The 18,508-nt window shown below is 30.3% G+C and overlaps 1 protein-coding gene across 2 annotated transcripts; it reads right to left on the bottom strand.

Annotated features, from left to right (window-relative positions):
* Positions 1-15,857: 15,857 nt before the first annotated feature.
* Positions 15,858-17,497, bottom strand: LOC136224080 (protein SHI RELATED SEQUENCE 1). 2 transcript variants are annotated; one of them, XM_066012323.1, is made up of 2 exons: positions 16,882-17,497; positions 15,858-16,703 (listed from the first exon to the last, which is right to left on the bottom strand). In XM_066012323.1, the coding sequence occupies exons 1-2, from the start codon at positions 17,201-17,203 to the stop codon at positions 16,366-16,368; spliced, it is 660 nt and encodes a 219-aa protein (XP_065868395.1). In that variant the 5' UTR covers positions 17,204-17,497; the 3' UTR covers positions 15,858-16,365. The 2 variants fall into 2 exon arrangements, with proteins under 2 accessions (XP_065868395.1, XP_065868394.1); XM_066012322.1 differs by having other exon boundaries at positions 15,866-16,709.
* Between the last annotated feature and the right edge of the window lie 1,011 nt (positions 17,498-18,508).

Consider the following 18,508-nt stretch of genomic DNA (forward strand, 5'->3'; position numbering starts at 1 on the left):
AAATAAATATAAGAACGACAGTAAGACAAAAGAGAAATATCAACTTTGTTATTTCAAATGAGAGCGAGGCCACCACTGCGACCTTCTCGATCAACAACAAAATAATTATAAAAACCAAATGTATACTTAATACATTAATTCAGTCTTATTATAATGGACAAATGATTCTATCAGAAAAATAAAAAGGTTCTGATATTCAGCAATGTTCTTCAAGGCGACAATTGCAGGGAAATTGCCAAGACCACGACAGTCCCACGAAACGCCTATTATAACTCTGGGTGGGACTCTTCAATGAGTCCAACCGATTTTTTTGTCACTAGAATGAGCCCTGACATGCTAGGTATTCATCACCCTACATTGATTCAATGCTAGTCTTTTTGGATCCTTATTGAAGAATTGAAGATGCACGTGATGACTTATAAAGTCATGTGCCTAGTTTTAATAAAACACAGTCGTTTCATCTCTTAGAGCTAATAACTGCTCACAGTTATTTTAGCGGGAAAGTTTGTTTTGCTTTTTAGGTTAATGCGATGTAATCGGTTTAACAATCAGTTTCACTTAGCTGTATATATAGCAGGATTGTGGCTGCTATCTTCTTAATGAAAATTCATTCAATGTTTTAGATGGTATCAGAGCTTTCATGGTGAAGCTCCATTAAAATTCCGCGAGATTGATTTGTTGATGTCAGCCTCAAGATCGAAGTCATACGCAGAAGTGTTACGATTTGCTGAGAAGTCAGGATCTAAATCAGATTCAGAAGATATCAACCATCATCAATCAAATTCTTCATCAAATTCTGAAGAACCAATCATGAATTCTGCTCAGAATCAACAAGCTAATGACAATCCAGGTTTGATGCTTGTTACAACTGTTTTAGATGGATCTAATTACATTCCATGGAGTAGATCTATGCTTCTTGCTGTCAATGCGAAACACAAAACTAATTACATTCTTAAGGATGAAAAACCTAAGGATGATAATACAGAAGAATATAAGAAGTGGAAGGAAACAGATGATTTGGTTTTCTCTTGGATTCTCAATGCTCTTTCAAAGGAATTAGGAAGTGTTTTTATGTACGCTTCCTCTTCCAAAGCATTGTGGGAGATCTTGAAGGAAAGGTATGGCCAAAGCAATGGTCCACAAATCTTTCAATTGCGTATGGAAATCAGTAGACTCAATCAAGGAAATGTTTTTCTGGTTGAATTTTTTAATAAGTTGCAGCATAAATGGGATGAATATGCAATTATGAAACCTGCTGCTACTTGTACTTGTGGTGGTTCTCTTAAGAATGCACAGGTACAAATGGAGGAAGATAAGTTGATGCAACTCCTCTCTAGTCTACATCCAGATTTCGATCATGTAAGAGACCAAATTTTGCTAACAGATCCTCTGCCTACTGTTAATAGGGCTTATGGAATGTTAGTGCGCATTGAAGATCAATGCAATGCAGGACATGAAACTCATACTGAGTTTGTTAACATGACACTTGGTGGTACTAAGGGTAACCTTGCTGGACAGTCAAGTCGAGGAGGCCAAAAATCTATCAATCATCGAGGAGGAGGTGATAGATCAGGTGTCATCAATAAAGAAGACAAATTCTACACTCATTGTCAAAAAGGAGGGCATGAGAAAAGTGGATGTTTCAAGATTGTTGGTTATCCGGATTGGTTTAAAGGAAAGAAAGGAGGAGGTAAATATCAAGCAAACTTGAGCAAAGATCAGCAGAAGGCATCTATAGATAATTCTGACTCAAATGAAAGTGAGAGCACACAAGCAGACATGATGCAGATTCTAATTCAGAAAGAAGTGAAGAAGGAAGTTCAGAAAATGCTAAGGAATAATCAAAAGGAAGAAGGCAAAGCCAAAGTGACAGATTTTTCTGCTTTTGACGGCGTATGCTCCTCAAGTAATGTAACTAATCCTTCATTTTTCACAAACACTTGGATAATAGATTCTGGAGCAACTATACACATGACCTATGAGTTTAAGCATATGAATAACATTCAGAAATTACAAGCACCTAGGCCAGTGTTTTTACCAACAGGAGAAGCAACTATGGTTGAACATATAGGAGATATGTTGATCACATCAAATTTTAGTCTGAAGAATGTGTTGTATATACCTTAGTTTAAATACAATTTATTATCAGTTAGTAAACTACTACAAGATCAAGGATCAGTGGTCAGTTTTGGTGCTAAGCATTGTATTTTGCAGGGCCAGAATGGTGAAGGGCCAGTGGCAGTTGGATTGCTGAAGGATGGTTTATATTACCTTTCTACTGAATCTTTTGATATCAATGTAATAAGTCGGTTTGCTAGTACTAAATCTGTAGTATTGAATGCAAAAGATACATGTGATGTTGAAGCTCTATTATGGCACAAAAGATTGGGGCATATTTCTATGTCAAGAATGAAACATGTAACTGAATTTGATCATCATTTGGATAAATGCAAGTTGAATTTGGATTACTGTGATGTATGCATGCGAAGTAAACAAACTAGACTTCCATTCTCTATTAGTGTCACAAAGTCTAAAGACATTTTTGATTTGTTACACATAGATGTATGGGGGCCTTATAAGCAGTCAAGTTTAAGTGGTGATAGATTTCTGCTTACTATAGTGGATGATTATTCAAGAGCCATGTGGATTGTCTTATTCAAGACCAAAGATCAAGTTCCTATGTTACTTGAATTTTTTTTCAAATATGTGCTAACTCAGTTTTTAGTACAAGTCAAGGGCATTAGAACAGATAATGGTACTGAATTTGTGGGTTCTAAGACACAACAATTGTTGCAGAAGTTAGGCATGTTACATCAGAAGTCTTTTGTTTATACACCTCAGCAGAATGAAGTGGTAGAAAGAAGACACAAGATATTGACAAATGTGGCAAGGGCGTTGTTGAAACAAGGAAATTTACCAATCAAGTTTTGGGGAGAAGCCATGATGCATGCATCAACTATTATCAATATTTCTCCTACTAAACATCTTGGTTGGAAAACACCACATGAGTTATTATTTGGGCATGTGCCTTCTTATTATCATTTACGAGTTTTTTGGTTGTAGTGCTTACATGGTCAATACTAATGGTGCTAAAGGCAAGTTTGATGATAGAGCTCATCATTGTGTCTATCTTGGTGGATCAAATGGCCAGAAGGGATGGAAGTTGTATAACTTTCATGAAAACAAAATCTGTGTTTCCAGAGATGTGAAGTTCAACGAAGCTCACTTTCCTTACAAATGTGCTTCACAGCCCTATACCAATGAATGAATACAAATGAATGCTGCTATACATGTGTTGAAGTATCTGAAAGGAACAGCTAGGCTGGGGTTGTTTTATCATAGTCATTCAGAACTTAAATTGAAGGCATTTTGTAAGAACAATTATAAAGTGCAAGAAGAGGAATTGAAGCAATTGATGCAACGGCAAGCTTTAAGTGATGCAGATTGGGCTAGGTGCAGAGAAACCAGAAGATCAGTTGGAGGGTACTGTGTTTTTCTGGGAAAGGCTTTGATATCCTAGAAAGCTAAGAAGCAAGCTACAGTGAGTAAGTCATCTGCTGAAGCAGAATATAGAGCCATGGCCAACACATCGTGCGAAGTAAAATGGTTAGCATACTTGTTGCAAGAATTCAAAGTGGAAGTACAAAAACCAGTCTCGTTATACTGTGATAATAAAGCAGCTATCCACATAGCCGAAAATCCTGTATTTCATGAGTGTACTAAGCATCTGAATATAGATTGCCATGTGGTTCGTGAACATATACAAAGTGGTTTATTATCAACTTCATTTGTACACTCACAAGATCAATTGGCAGATATGCTTACCAAGCCATTAACCTATCAGCAGATGAGTCCAGTATTGAAGGATATGGGCATAGTACAAATCCCAGAGTTATAATGACAAGTTACAGCAAATTGTTCTTTTACAAACAATATTATTTTGAAGAATTGAAGTACTGATTTTGCTGTTGATGAAGAAGTCATCTCGTGAGGAGGGGATGAAGAATTGAAGATGCACGTGATGTCATGTGTCTGGTTTTAATAAAACACAGTCGTTTCATCTCTTAGAGCTAATAACTGCTCACAGTTATTTTAGCGGGAAAGTTTGTTTTGCTTTTTAGGTTAATGCGATGTAATCGGTTTAACACTCAATTTCACTTAGCTGTATATATAACATGATTGTGGCTGCTATCTTCTTAATGAAAATTCATTCAATATTTTAGACTTATCAAACCCACCAAGCTTTCACCATTATAACCTTTATATTTCCTGAATCATTGAACTAGAGAATAAGCATTATTCAAAATTGGCACTAGATCCATGAGTAATATCTGGTTACATACATGTTCATAATGAGCATTTGAACCAGATAAGAAACACATAACTTGATCCTTATCATACAAATGTTGCAAAATGGAATGACAACCTCAACAATCGCAATGTTGTGATGGTTGCAAAATTGCCATTTCATCCCAAACGTTTTTCAATTTAATGAAATAATAAGACACAAAAAAAACTTCGTTGAGTAATCCTACCTAACTCTTATTTGAGATAAAACAATTGAAGTCAATTTGCTTCCACTAAAACGTTGTTGCAACTTAGTCCACAAAGTATATGCATTTGAGGAATAGAGGAAAGATGTTGCGATATATTTAGACATAGAATTGATAGTCCATGAGAAGACCAAAACTATCATGCTTTGACCAACACTCATATAATCAGATGAAGCTTGAGTTGGTTGAACATCTTTCAAAATGAAATTAAGCTTTCATTTGACGCATAAAGCATGTTTGACTGAATGACTCTAGAAGATGAAATTCTGACTTTCGATTTAGAAGTGAACTCACAACTATAATTGTCCATATTCGATGATGAACGAACAAGTATGAGATATTATTGTGCATTTGTGGTTTCTTTCTGTCATTGTGCGGATCATGTGTGATGTGTGAACAACTTTATGTTGATGAAGGTAGGGGTGAGCATCGGGTCGGTTTAGTTACTAACTGAACCGAATATTCGGTTAACCGAACCGAAGCTTGTGCTATTTTCATAACCGAACCAAATAAGATTGGTAACCGAATTTTATTTAATTGAAAATTTTCGATTGGGTTCGGTTACCAACCGAATAACCGAACTCATAATATTTAATTTTTGTATATTTTTATTTAATTACTTTTCAAATAATACTCTTATATCAAAGTTACAATTGAAGAAATTAAAGACTAATGAACCAAAATTCATATATATAAAGATAAAAGTATATTTTTTAGGGCTTGGATTATATATTTTATAACTTATTTATATATGCAAAAATAAAATTATATTTTTTATATTTATATAATAAGTTCGGTTCGGTTATCGGTTATACCGATATATTTTTTCAGTAACCGAACCGATAACCAATTACCAAACTAAGCCAAAATTAAAACCGAACCGAACCAGAATGTTAAAATAACCGAACTAAATTAAAATTTCAGTTTGGTTATCGATTTGATAATCGGTTACCGATTGTTTTACTCACCCTTAAATGAATGCGATGAACTTTACACTTGGATCAGTGATTGGTGGATCTAACCGATAATTAATTGACTCTCGTTGCTTCCAATAGCGGTTTGCAACGCATTAAAATATATAGCTCTATTTCCGCATTTCGGCAGAGAGCTAAAAACGCACTCCAAATTCTTTGATACCCATGAAGTTTATGAAGTATCTAAGTGAGAAAAGAAATGTTATTTGAATTCTATTTGAATCTCAAACTCAAAACTACCTTTGTGTTCATATCCTATTTATACCAATTACAAACTAAACTGTCACATCATGAAGTAACTAAAACGTTGAAAGGTGTAAAATTTAAGGATAAATTTATGTATTAAATTAAACCAAAGATTTATTTGTTGAAAAGATTAAGGTGGTTGGTGGTGGTGAGAATTCTTTTCCATTAAGGCAAAAAGATGGTATTTATTTTTCACAATTATACATGCAATATATAATTTTTGTCTTTTCAGTATTAAGTATTATATTAATCAAATGTCAAGTATTACATTGATATTTCAAAAAAGTGAATGTAAATTACAGTTGATATATAAAATAGGCATAATACACATTTCGCTCTTCAAACTAAGTTTTAAAGTCAATTAGAACATTAAATTAAAAAAAAAATCATCAATCAGTCCATAAACTAAGTAAATATCATCAATTGAGTCATTATTCTAAACAATAATCATCAATTGAAGCTTCATCGAAAATCATTAAGTTGAACAGTTTCATACTTTTTTTCCCAAACTCATTTTGAACCAACACAGAAATTAGTGCTGTCTATATCAAATAGTTACAATTTCTGATTTTATAATAGAATAAACACTCAATTGATAAATTTTTCTTACTTCAGAGATCTGGTCGGTGATTTTGATAGTTTAGGTTACTAATTGATTTTGAAGTTTTAGTTTAGGGGCAGTAAAATGAGTGTAATTTAATGCCTATAAAATAGTATTACAGGTATGGTAATTAATGAGAGAAAGTAAATGAGAAGATTGTAATGTAATTGTACACAATAGTGTTGGTAGATTAGAGAGATTCCATTTCCATTTGAGGGGAGGTGTAGCGTAGACTCACTGTAGTCTCTCAAAGACAAAGGGTTATATTTCACTTTCAGTTTCACAGTTTCATTTTTTTAGTTTTACAGCTGAGTGAGCTTACCTGATCTGACACCTACAAACAAACCCTAATCTCTACTAAATACTACTATTTCACACTATTACTATTCCTATTTCCTATTCCACCCATTTGGATGAATAATTTCTGTTCCAAATTCATACATCCATTTATTTTATGTTTATCAAATTCTTTACTTTCTTTGACTTTTTATATTATCTCAATTACATTTCATCCAAAAATAAAAAGTGGAAATATTATCTCAATACATGGGAAATGGATGGGCCAACTCACCGAGTTAGACAACTCAAGTCATGCTGATGTGATTTTACCACTAACTTGGAATTTATTACTTTGGCAGTTATGGTGAAGATCACAGATATATTTGGTTAAGCTATTTATATTCATTAGGGGATAAAGAATCAAATTTTAACATAAAGTGCTAATTTAGTTTGAAATAGTTGAAATTTAACCCCCCAACATTTGAGAATCAAATACCATTATGTTGGATAAAATGTTTGGATTTCAATCGTTTTAACAAGTGCAGAACACATTGTAATTTTTTATTTTTATTTTTCACATGTATGCATATGGTTGTAATCAAGTTGAGCCAATCCAAGCTTTTGGTTTACTTATGCTCCGCTCTTTAAAAACATGACGAGCTCGAGCTCAAAATCTTGTCATTGAGCTGCTCGTGAGTTTGTTCACGACATTTGTTTGCGAGCATCTCATTAATTCTATTTATAAACTTCGTTCGAGAGCAACTGATTAATTATGTTCATTTGAAATGTCTTTAACATAAAATTACATAGTTTTGAACATACAAAACTAAAATTTACATAAAACTACGATTGTTTTATATTTCTCCTTTTATAGAAATACTATTATTAAAAAAACATAATCGAACCAAACTTGTTCGCGATCATGTTCACAAATATTATAATCGAGCTCGTTCATGAGTTTGTTCATGAACCTATAACTGAGTCTGCTTGCGAGCTTTTGAGCCGAGTTTTGTCATGTTCAAATTCGGTTCATTTATAAATCGAATCGAACACGGTTGAGCTTTTGTTGAGCCGAACGTCATATGAACGGTTCGGCTCATTTACATCAATTTAATAATAATAATAGCAATTTAATTATAAAATCCATATTAACAATAATAGCAATTTAATTACAAGATTCATAATTCTATTGATTTATTATTGTTATTATTTGCATATTACGATTATTTATATCTTTAAATATTAAATTTCATGTGTATAAATATTTATAAGATTCTTAAAAATAAGGCTGAACATTTAATCCTTAATCATCTGCTTTCTTCATTTGATGTCTGGCATGATCCTAATACTAATACCTAATTTGCTTGAAAAAAAAAAAAAAAAACTAATACCTAATTCTAGAAATAGTCTAACTACTTCCTCTATCTCTATCCATAAATGATAAGTTTATTTTTATAATCACTAATTGATTTATATGATGTTCTTCAATTAAGTTCATATAATTTTTTTTATTATATTAATGCGAATATAAAAAGTAATATTATTAATTATATTATTTTTTTGGAAGAGAAATTAATTATATTATTATTTAATGTATTTTAATTAGAAATAGGTAATTAAATTTATAATAATATAATATTTTAATTGGGTAGTAACGAATTTATCTTATAATATTTATTGGTGTTTGTAATCTATGACTATTAAATATATAATCAATAATATATTAAAAATTATTTTAATAAATATTTATATATAAAATGACAAGTTTTCATATCTACCATAAATTAATTTCATAATGTTTGATAAATTTATATATTAGAAAAACTAATTATTCTTACCCAAAAAAACTAATTATTACATGTTACATTAAAAGAATTCAATAATGCATGTAACGTTTAACTATTTTTAACTAAACTAATTAAAGTTGATTTGAGCAGTTACGTGCTTCAAGCCGTTTGAATTAGAGATCTCGAGTTCGGATCCTAATGTATGTAAAAAACTTTAATTGAGAGATGATCTACCTAAAGAGTGTCTAGTAAAATAGTATTTATTAAAATTAATTATTTAAAAAACTAGTATTTGTTACTAGAATAGTATGTATTAAAATTAATTATTAATTAATTTATAAATTTAAATTTTACTGATTAGATTAAAAAAATTAATGACTATTCTATCTATATTTTATTTAATTGATCATTAATTTTTTGAAGAAATGAATGAAGAAATTAAAAATTCAATAACAAAGCCCTACAAAAAAAATTCAATAACAAACACTGCATAAGATAAATATTATGTAAAAGATATATTTATTATTTTAAATTAAAATAATAAGTTATTATAAGTTTGATTATACATTTTTAATTACAAACATATCAAATGATAATATAATTTTATTACTAATATTTCTTTAAATTTTGTAGATAAAATTAACTTAGTGACAGAAGAATAAACTTGTATTTTTATATAAAATTTATGAATAAAAGGATTAAGCAATTAGTTTTATCAAAACTTAAAGACATAGTAGCAATATTCAAAGAATAAAGTTGATTGGATAGTTTAGGTGTTTAAAATCGAGAATTTGTTCCGATTTTTCAGCTCAAACCTCTAGTTGCTTTTTTTGCTTATTGGTTTTTTTCATCTAAGTTGTCTTGAGGTCATCTGGACGGTGATCGAAACAAAATATATTTTTTTCATTACTATTTTGATTTTTTACTTTATTATAATTTAACTTTTTTAACATTGTTGTATCGTATTTAGTGAATTTAGAATTTTATTTATTACTTTTGGTTTTTTTTCAAAAATTTTTCGTTACTTGTTTCTATTATAGTTGAAGATTTTAAGGATATTATTTCATAGTTTTCAATTGATTATATTAGTTATGAACATTATTTTGTACTTGTTTCAGATGTTTTAATAATATTGTCGTTGAAATATTTTGTTTGACACGTTTTTAAGGATATATATTATAAATACATATTTTCCTATATTATTATTATTATTATTAGAGAGTAGAATACATATTTTGATTCAATTTATATGAGAAAATACAAATCCGATTAATCCCTAACTAATCCCTAGTATTTCAAACTGGCCGACTAACGCCTAGCGTATTTATAAGCTTACCACGTAAAAAAAATTCAAACCGTTAAAAATGTAATTTTAGAACACAAATAAAATAAATAATACTTAATTAATTGAGTTTTAAATTCAAAAGTAGTTTTTATGATTAACATTGATTTAATGGAATGGAGATTAAAAAAAAACAATATAATTTAAGGTAGACGTGTTGAGAGCTTCCAATCGACGTTCAATCGGAGGGAAATCGGAGGGAAAGAGATCTATATAAGGTAGACGTGTAGAGAGCTTCCCATCGACGTTCAATCGAAGGGATATCAGAAGGAAATGGATCTATACAAGGTAGACGTGCAGAAAGCTTCCCACCGACGTTCAATCGGAGGGAAAGGGATCTATATAAGGTAGACGTGCAGAGAGCTTTCCATCAACGTTCAATCGGAGGGAAATCGGAGGGAAATGGATCTATATAAGGTAGACATGCAGAGAGCTTTCCATCGATGTTCAATCAGAGGGAAATTGGAGGGAAAATGATCTATATAAGGTAGACGTGCAGAGAGCTTCCCATCGACATTCAATCGGAGGGAAATGGATCTATATAAGGTAGACGTGCAGAGAGCTTCCCATCGACGTTCAATCATAGGGAAAACGGAGGGAAAGGGATCTATATAAGGTAGACGTGCAGAGAGCTTCCCATCGACGTTCAATCGGAGGGAAATGGATCTATATAAGGCAAAAATCCAGTAATTACATTGACAAAGTAAAAATAAAAGTTTTATAAGAATAATAAAATAAATGTGGCAAAACTCTTAACCTGTTAGTTGAGAGATTAGTACATTGCATTTAGGGACGTAGACGGGGCTTTGGGCCCCTCCGACCACCGGAACCACTTAGAGATCTCGAGTTCGGATCCTAATGTACGTAAAAAACTTTAATTGAGAGATGATCCACTTAAAGAATGTCTAATAAAATAGTATTTATTAAAATTAATTATTCAAAAAGCTAGTATTTTTTACTAGAATAGTATGTATTAAAATTAATTATTAATTAATTTATAAATTTAAATTTAAATTTTACTGATTAGATTAAAAAAAATTAATGACTATTTAATTTATATTTTATTCAATTGATCATTAATTTTTTAAAGAAATGAATGAACAAATTAAAAATTCAATAACAAACACTGCATAAGATAAATATTATATGAAAGATATATTTATTATTTCAAATTAAAATAATAAGTTATTATAAGTTTGATTATACATTTTTAATTACAAACATATCAAATCATAATATAATTTTATTATTAATATTTCTTTAAATTTTATATATAAAATTTAATTAGTGTCAGAAGAATAAACTTGTATTTTTATATAAAATTTATGAATAAAAGGATTAAACAATTATTTTATCAAAACTTAAAACTTTATAATTTATTCTAATAAAGTGACTAGTGTACTACACACAAACTCAAACTCATAAACTAACAAATCATTTATCCATTATTTTAGTTAGCTTGTATCCATTTTGAGAATATTTCCCATTTTGAAATATTTTTGAAGAATATGAAATTAGATTGAAGTTTGTTAGCATCTACTATCTTTCCTTGATTAAATTAAACCCAATTCATTTTGAGGTTAGATAGTCACATGCCTTGAAAGGTGTTATATATGGAAAAACAACTAATTTATTACACTACAAATAGATAGCCAAATTAATAAGACCAAATATGCACCTCTTGCTTAACTAATTAGGGGCACACATATGATTGCGTGATTAATATACGTATCTTAAAAAATTAAAAAGTAAAGGAAGATAATCCCAGCATCAAATAAGCAAGAAATAATTTCCAGCTAAGAAATTAGTTTTTTTTTTTAAAATAAAATTAGTCTTTCCATTCCCAAAGACCTGGTTAAGGGAGGAAGAGCCTTTACCACTCTACCACAACCTTGTGGTTTAACTCTAGCTAATTGTTAAGATAATAATTAATGAAGTGAAGTAATATATATTAGTTATATACTATAGTTGAGGATATTTTTCTTAAGGAATTAGGTTCCTAAAATGCATAATGAATTCATTTCAGAAAAAAAAGAAAAGCATAATGAATTTATCTAAAGAAGCAATATATAATTGCAAGGAATAATAACTACACTTTCCGAAAACAATGACGAATTAGATTCACAAAATTAAAAATAAATAAATAAATAGGTTAATAAAATAACATGCCTACTAATCTTTCTAGCTATCTATTTTTCATTTGTTTTATGTTTGAAACACAATTTTAATTTCTTAATTTGAAAATTAAAGATGATCTTGGTATCTAGCTAGTGCTTATATATAAAAAAACATACTTTTTCAAAGACTTTCTGAATATATAACACAAAGAATAACATAAACAAAAGTATAACATTTATATAGCTAACATTCTCCTTGCACTTGTTATAATAAAAGATGATTTTAGGGGTTAGCTAAACATGTCTTTAAGATAGAGATTATGTAACGATCCGGTCCGGAGTTGGTGGAGTCGGCTTTAAGGGATGACGATGAATAAACTGAATCTCACATCGAAAATGGAGTGAGTATAATTATGGTTTATTAGTAAGATGAGAATTCAATACATATAGACGACCTCTAAACCACAAGGGCTAAGAGCATCTCCAATAAGATGGCATGACTCTCTAAATTATCAAATTTAGCTAGTCATTTAGAGAGTGACCACTTCAATAAGGTGACATGTCTCTCTAAAATAAATGACTAGCCATATTTTCAGTAGCTAAATTTGGCTATTTTTTTTACTAGCTATTTATAGTTTTTATTCATTCTTACTCTTTCCACTTTGTATCTTTTTTTCTACTTTTTGTTTTCTTTAAATTTAATCACTTTTAATGATAAAATAATCAAATAGAGAGTCAAATAGCTAGCATGGTTGGAGCAAAACATAAATTTGGCTAAACTAATATTTTATATTATTTTAGAGAATCAAATAGCTAATTAGTATTGGAGATGCTCTAAGGTGCTGGATTTGGGTTGAAGCGGGTAATATTTACATGGTATTGGAGCAGAAACGTAAGACTATGTAAGGATAAATATAACCCTTTTGATAATCAAAAGTAAGGACATGATTAGTGATTTATTAAGTAAAAGACAAGAATACTACTCCCTCAGTTTCATAATAATTGTCGTTTTGAGGATAAAATTTTGTTTCAAATTATTTGACGTTTTACACTTTTCAATGAGCATTAAATGTGTTTTTTCCAACTTTGTCCTTATATAATAAAAGGAAAGAAATTTGCAGAGAAATTTAAGCATTAATTGCAATGGGGTAATAAGGTAATGTTCAACTACTTTTTAGGATAATTAATAGGTTTCTTAATATGCGTGTAGAAACCTTAAAAGACAATTAAAATAAAACAGAGGGAGTAATTATGAATTAAAGTCAAGAACATCAATACATCATGAGCAGCATTCTCCTATTCAAACAAAAGAACAATTAATACTCTCTTCTTTGGTAGTTGAACTATAATATCTCCTAGCTAGTTGCTAAAAATCACCTTCATAATTTACTTTCAAACTAATGGTCTTGTCTAATTATCATGCATGCAAAATATACACCATTTAAAAAAAATCTACTAATACTCATGGAATAATACATCCGACTAATTAAAAAACATATATTAAGAATAATAATAAAAACTATTTCAAGTCATAATTACCGGTTTAAATTTTTAGTTAAATTGTTTCTTGATATAGTACCAGAACTTCTTATTGTCAAACATTAATATACAATCTATGATTGAGTCTTAACTATCAGTTTGAGCTTTTAGTTAAAACGGTTCTATGATGTGTGAAATTAAAAACACATGACTTATTATATCTTAATTATCAACTTAAACTTAAAAAAAAAAAATTGTTTCTTGGCATCGGATTCAGAAGGGGTTTTGGTGGGCTTGAGTAGGGGTGAGCATGGTCCGGTTAGGTTCAAAAACCGAACCGAACCAAACAAAACCGAACCAAATAGGAGCAATTTTTGTAAACCGAACCAAACCAAATTGTAATTCGGTTCGGTTCAAACCGAACCAAACTATTTCGGTTTGGTTCGATTTGGTTCTATTTCAAACCAAATTATAGATAATTAAATAATGTTCTCTGAATTTTTTTCTTCTTAATTTTATAATGTTTTACATTTAATATTTGATCAACAGAAGTTATTTCAACTCAAAGAAAAGAATAGGATCTTCCCCCGGAATGGTAAGAAGCTTTGTCTGCCTATTATGTGTTTGCCCGGCCTTTGTCTAATTCCAATATAAACTTATAATGTTCTCTGGAATGGAATTAAATAATATTGTATAAATTATAAAACTTATATCAAACATTGATGTTCCTTTCTTTCTTTTTTATAGTGTTCTGGAACTTTTTGTTTGTTGTGCTTATAAATTATACATCTCAAATAATAATTCTAAATTAATTTAATATATTCTTTTTAATAACCAAATAATATAATATCATTCCAATTCTAATAATATTTTAATTCCTCTTTCTCGACTTTTATATTTGTTACGTTATTTTAATATCCAAATAATACTCTAATTCGGTTTTTTAGGTTTTTTTGGTTTATACCCGAACCAAACCGAACCGAACCAAAAACCGAAGTTGCACAAAAATGAGAACCAAACCAAACCAAATTGCAATTTGGTTCGGTTTGGTTCGGTTTTTTCGATTCGGTTTTTTCGGTTTTCGGTTTTTGGTTCGGTTTTGCTCACCCCTAGGCTTGAGCACCCACTTGTCACCGGAAAATGTCCAAAATTTTATGGAAACCATGAACGGAAATGTAAAAACACTAAAAATAAGTATAAATTTAGCACACATACACAATAACACCCCCTCCAGCTAAATTCTGAATCAGTCACTAGATGCATACAATTTTATTGAAAATATTAATGTTAAAAAGTAAATTTATACAAATAACATTAATTGATGTGTTGAATGTATTTATAGACAAACACAATGTAATCATTAATTCCAAATTTCAGATATCTTTCACAAGAAGCCATTTCCTTACATCTAATGATTAATTAATTAATTAATTTCCTCTTCTGCTACTATAATTGGAAACCTATAATTAAATAAATGGGTATAATGTAGGTGAGAATCCACTATATATGCCTAGATGCATCCAACAACTTATTATATATATTCAATTGCAGAACCCAGTAGCTCTCTTTCTGCTATATATTCTAATGGTTTTGCCTAGCTATGTTATGTGGGTATCAATCTTTTCTTCTATATATCTCCTTAAAATAATTAAGCAAAAAAATCTTAAGCTTAATTGGGACTTAACTATTTAATTAGTGCTTTAAACCTGAACAAAGTCATTATCTCTAATCTAAAAGATGCCCACCTAGCTAATTAATCTTTTTGTCATGTTTATAACCTAATTAAAGTACCAAGTCTTAGCTACTTCTTTATACTTGTATAGGCCGATTCCCAAGCTCTTACACAGCTTGATAATTAAGTTATTATATACATAGTTAATCCAGTTTCACACTCAAATCACTATTACTATAGAATTTGACGGACATTAAGCAGCAAATTCTATTAATAAAGAGGAATTTGTAATTCTTTTTCGTGAATTTCAACGAATTCCAAACACCCCAACTAGGTTGGCATCCTTATAAAGACTTCAAAGTCTTAACCCTCTAGACCCGAATTTTATTAAAAATAAAAAACAAATTCAAACAGAATCATACAACCCGGTAAAACACGGGATGGAATTAACGAAAACGATACTGACTAAAACCACTAAAATCCTAGCGGGTGGCAAAAAGTAGGCGCGGAACATGAAAATTAGGGAGAATTTGTAATTAATTAAGACAACATGAACATAAAAAATAGTTAGGGTTATTGCATTAAGCAAAAAACTTGAAGATTTCTTTGATCTAATTAGTAAAATGTGAAAGATGTTACATATATATCTATATCATTTATAAAACATAGAAAAATAAACTACAAATTTAGCAAATGCAGTGAACGGATTGCATCTTTCTGCAATTATACATATATATAAATATAAACATCTGCAATAATTGAAGTAAACAAAAGCAGCTATGGCCATTATGCAATATGCATACAAACATCTTGAGCAGATAAATATACTTCCAGGTGTCCCCAAATTTCTTGGGTCTAATGCCTATGTTCATCGGTGAAATTAAAATTAACAATTAATAAATCAAACAAAGATAATCTTTCAAAGTTTTGTCTTTAATTAACATACAAGGGGAAGGTATAGTTTGGTTTCTAGCAGGCACAGAAACGGAAAAAAGGGAGAAAAAGTAGCCTGGTAGTCCATAAACAATGAAAGGATAAAGCTGAACTGAACCCAGAAGAGAAAACATGAACAACAACAAGACAAAAATCAAAATCCCTTCTCTACCTACCTTATATACTTAATTATACCAATAATATAATCATAAAAATAAACATCAACTCCTTAATCTACTCGTTTCTATTCTTCAGCAGTAGACATCAATGGAGATGGATTAAATTAAAGGGCTAAAAAGATAGCTATAAACTAGCTAAGATTACAGATAATTTGCTGTGAATGAACCCAAAAACCAAAACCAAAAGCAAAACCAAAGAAGCCCTAAGATTTAGGGTGCAGGAAAAGTTGCGTACCGGACATGAAAGCATTAAGAGGAAAAGGGTAAGAAGAATTAGGAGGAGGAGCAGCAGCAGCAGTAGGAGGAGGAACAGAAGAAGAAGTAGAAGCTAAAGTAGTATAAGTTAGGGCAGAATTGAAATGGGTAGTGGTAGTAGATGAGGTTTGAGGGCCTTGGTCATAGAGTATGCCCTTAAAAACATGTCCTCCAATGTTAACACTTGTTTGATATGCAAACTGATCTTCTTCTTCATCATTTGAACTCACTCTAAAGCACCGAAATGTAGCTGTAGAGTTCACTTGAGCAGGAAAATCCCCAACTTCTAAACCTTGAGAAAAAGAAAAAAAGATGAGAACTTTACCAAAAAGAAACAACCTTTCTTGTCAGGATTACACCACATTTCTAGGGTTTGTGTCAAATTTTATGAAAAACCATCATTAGAAGTGAATAGTAAAATAGATCTAAAGAGAAGAAAATAAGGGATTTTATTAGATTTGTACCTGTAGAAGAAGGATTTTGAATTTCTCTGAGCCTTTTAGGGTTCTGTTGAAGGTGATTTTGTTGCTGTAGCTGCAGTTGAAAAGCAGCTGGAGAAGAAGAAGAAGCAGCAGAAGCAGAAGGAGGAGGAGGAGGTAGAAATTGAGACCTGGGCCTTCTCCTATAAGCAGGAACCCAAGTGCTTTTGACGTGTGTTTGGCACTGAAATCCTTTACTTTTACAACAAGTTCTACATCTCTTATGAACACAGTCTTTTTTTGCCTGGTTTCCACAGTCTTGGCATCTTGATCCACCTAAATAATCTTGTCTCATCATCATCATCATTACACATTATTACCCCTCATTCTTCTTCTTCTTCAAAATCTTACCTAATTAATTATTACTTTCACTTACTTTCTCAGACTTTCACTTCATAATCATCAAAGAAGCAAGAGATCAAGAATTTGTTTCTGCTTCTGCTTCTGCTTCTGTTTCTGCTGCTGAGAATACCTTAAAAACAGACTTTCATTATGAGGGTAAATACTGTGTAAAGTATTTAGAAAATCTGAATGTGTTTCATATTTGTTACCACAATTGATTACAGTTCTTTTTTTTTATTATGATTCAAACAAAGTACAGAAAAACTATTGATTGGGGTGGGTATTTGATTATTTGGACAGAAAAACTCAATAATTTTTTTCAATTCAACCCCATGTGTACATGATTTAATAACTCCACTTTGGAACTTTCTACCAAAACTCAATTATATGGATACATCCATTTGGCACCTTATGTTCTTTCTTTTTAATTATTTACATGTGACTCTAATATGTATTTACTTTATTCATAATTTTATATCTATGTTCATGAATTTAATTCACTTTCTAAATTTAAATTTACAGATAATGTTATAGATAAGATAATGATAGTTTTTCCATATTATATTAATTTTTGCACACTTCTTCTCTATTCAAGTATATGTAACACAAATCTATATTGTTAGGATTTAAATTTGACTGTATGTTTAGGAAGCCCTATAACATATCATGAAATTAATGAATTTAAAATTTTAATTTGAAAATAAAGCTTTAGAGTAAAATATATTATCTCATACACATGATATGATATAGTAAATGATTAAAACTATATTATTATTATCATTTTTGACGCATTTTTCTAAGCGAATGTTCTCTAAACTTGAATTGTATACAACATAAATTTATCTTATTATGTCTTGAAATTCAATTAATAAATTATTTAAATCTGGGAAGATAACTGTAATACTAGTATATGAACTTACCCTAAATGTTTAAACTGATAAATATAGTCTAATAATAATTATTGTTATCTGTAACGATATTATACTAAATCAAATAATAATAATAAGAGTAAAGTTTAGGATGCAATGTATAAAGAAAACTAGAAAGGGCATCTCTGAAGCAAATATATCCAAAGGCAAAGAAAGGATAAAAAAAAAAAGAAGAAAAGAAATGGTCGTGTGCAAAGGCAAAGGCAAGGCAATGTTTAGTGTTTACAAAATCAAAACTAAGAGTCAGACTGACAGCTTCCAATAAAAAGCTGCTATCTTTAATTGGCACTGTTTAGGGCATTAGGTCTTTGGTCTAGATCCCTTCCCCTCTCCTCTCCTTC

The sequence above is a fragment of the Euphorbia lathyris genome, chromosome 3 (genome assembly GCF_963576675.1).
Source record: "Euphorbia lathyris chromosome 3, ddEupLath1.1, whole genome shotgun sequence".
In the NCBI taxonomy this organism is placed as follows: domain Eukaryota; kingdom Viridiplantae; phylum Streptophyta; class Magnoliopsida; order Malpighiales; family Euphorbiaceae; genus Euphorbia; species Euphorbia lathyris.

Excerpts from the sequence above, each read along its gene's own strand:
- LOC136224080 (XM_066012322.1), bottom strand. The coding sequence starts at position 17,203 with ATGATGATGATGATGAGACAAGATTATTTAGGTGGATCAAGATGCCAA. Across the intron at positions 16,710-16,881 it reads TCAAAATCCTTCTTCTACAG|GTTTAGAAGTTGGGGATTTT; the intron begins GTACAAATCTAA and ends CTTTTTCTCAAG.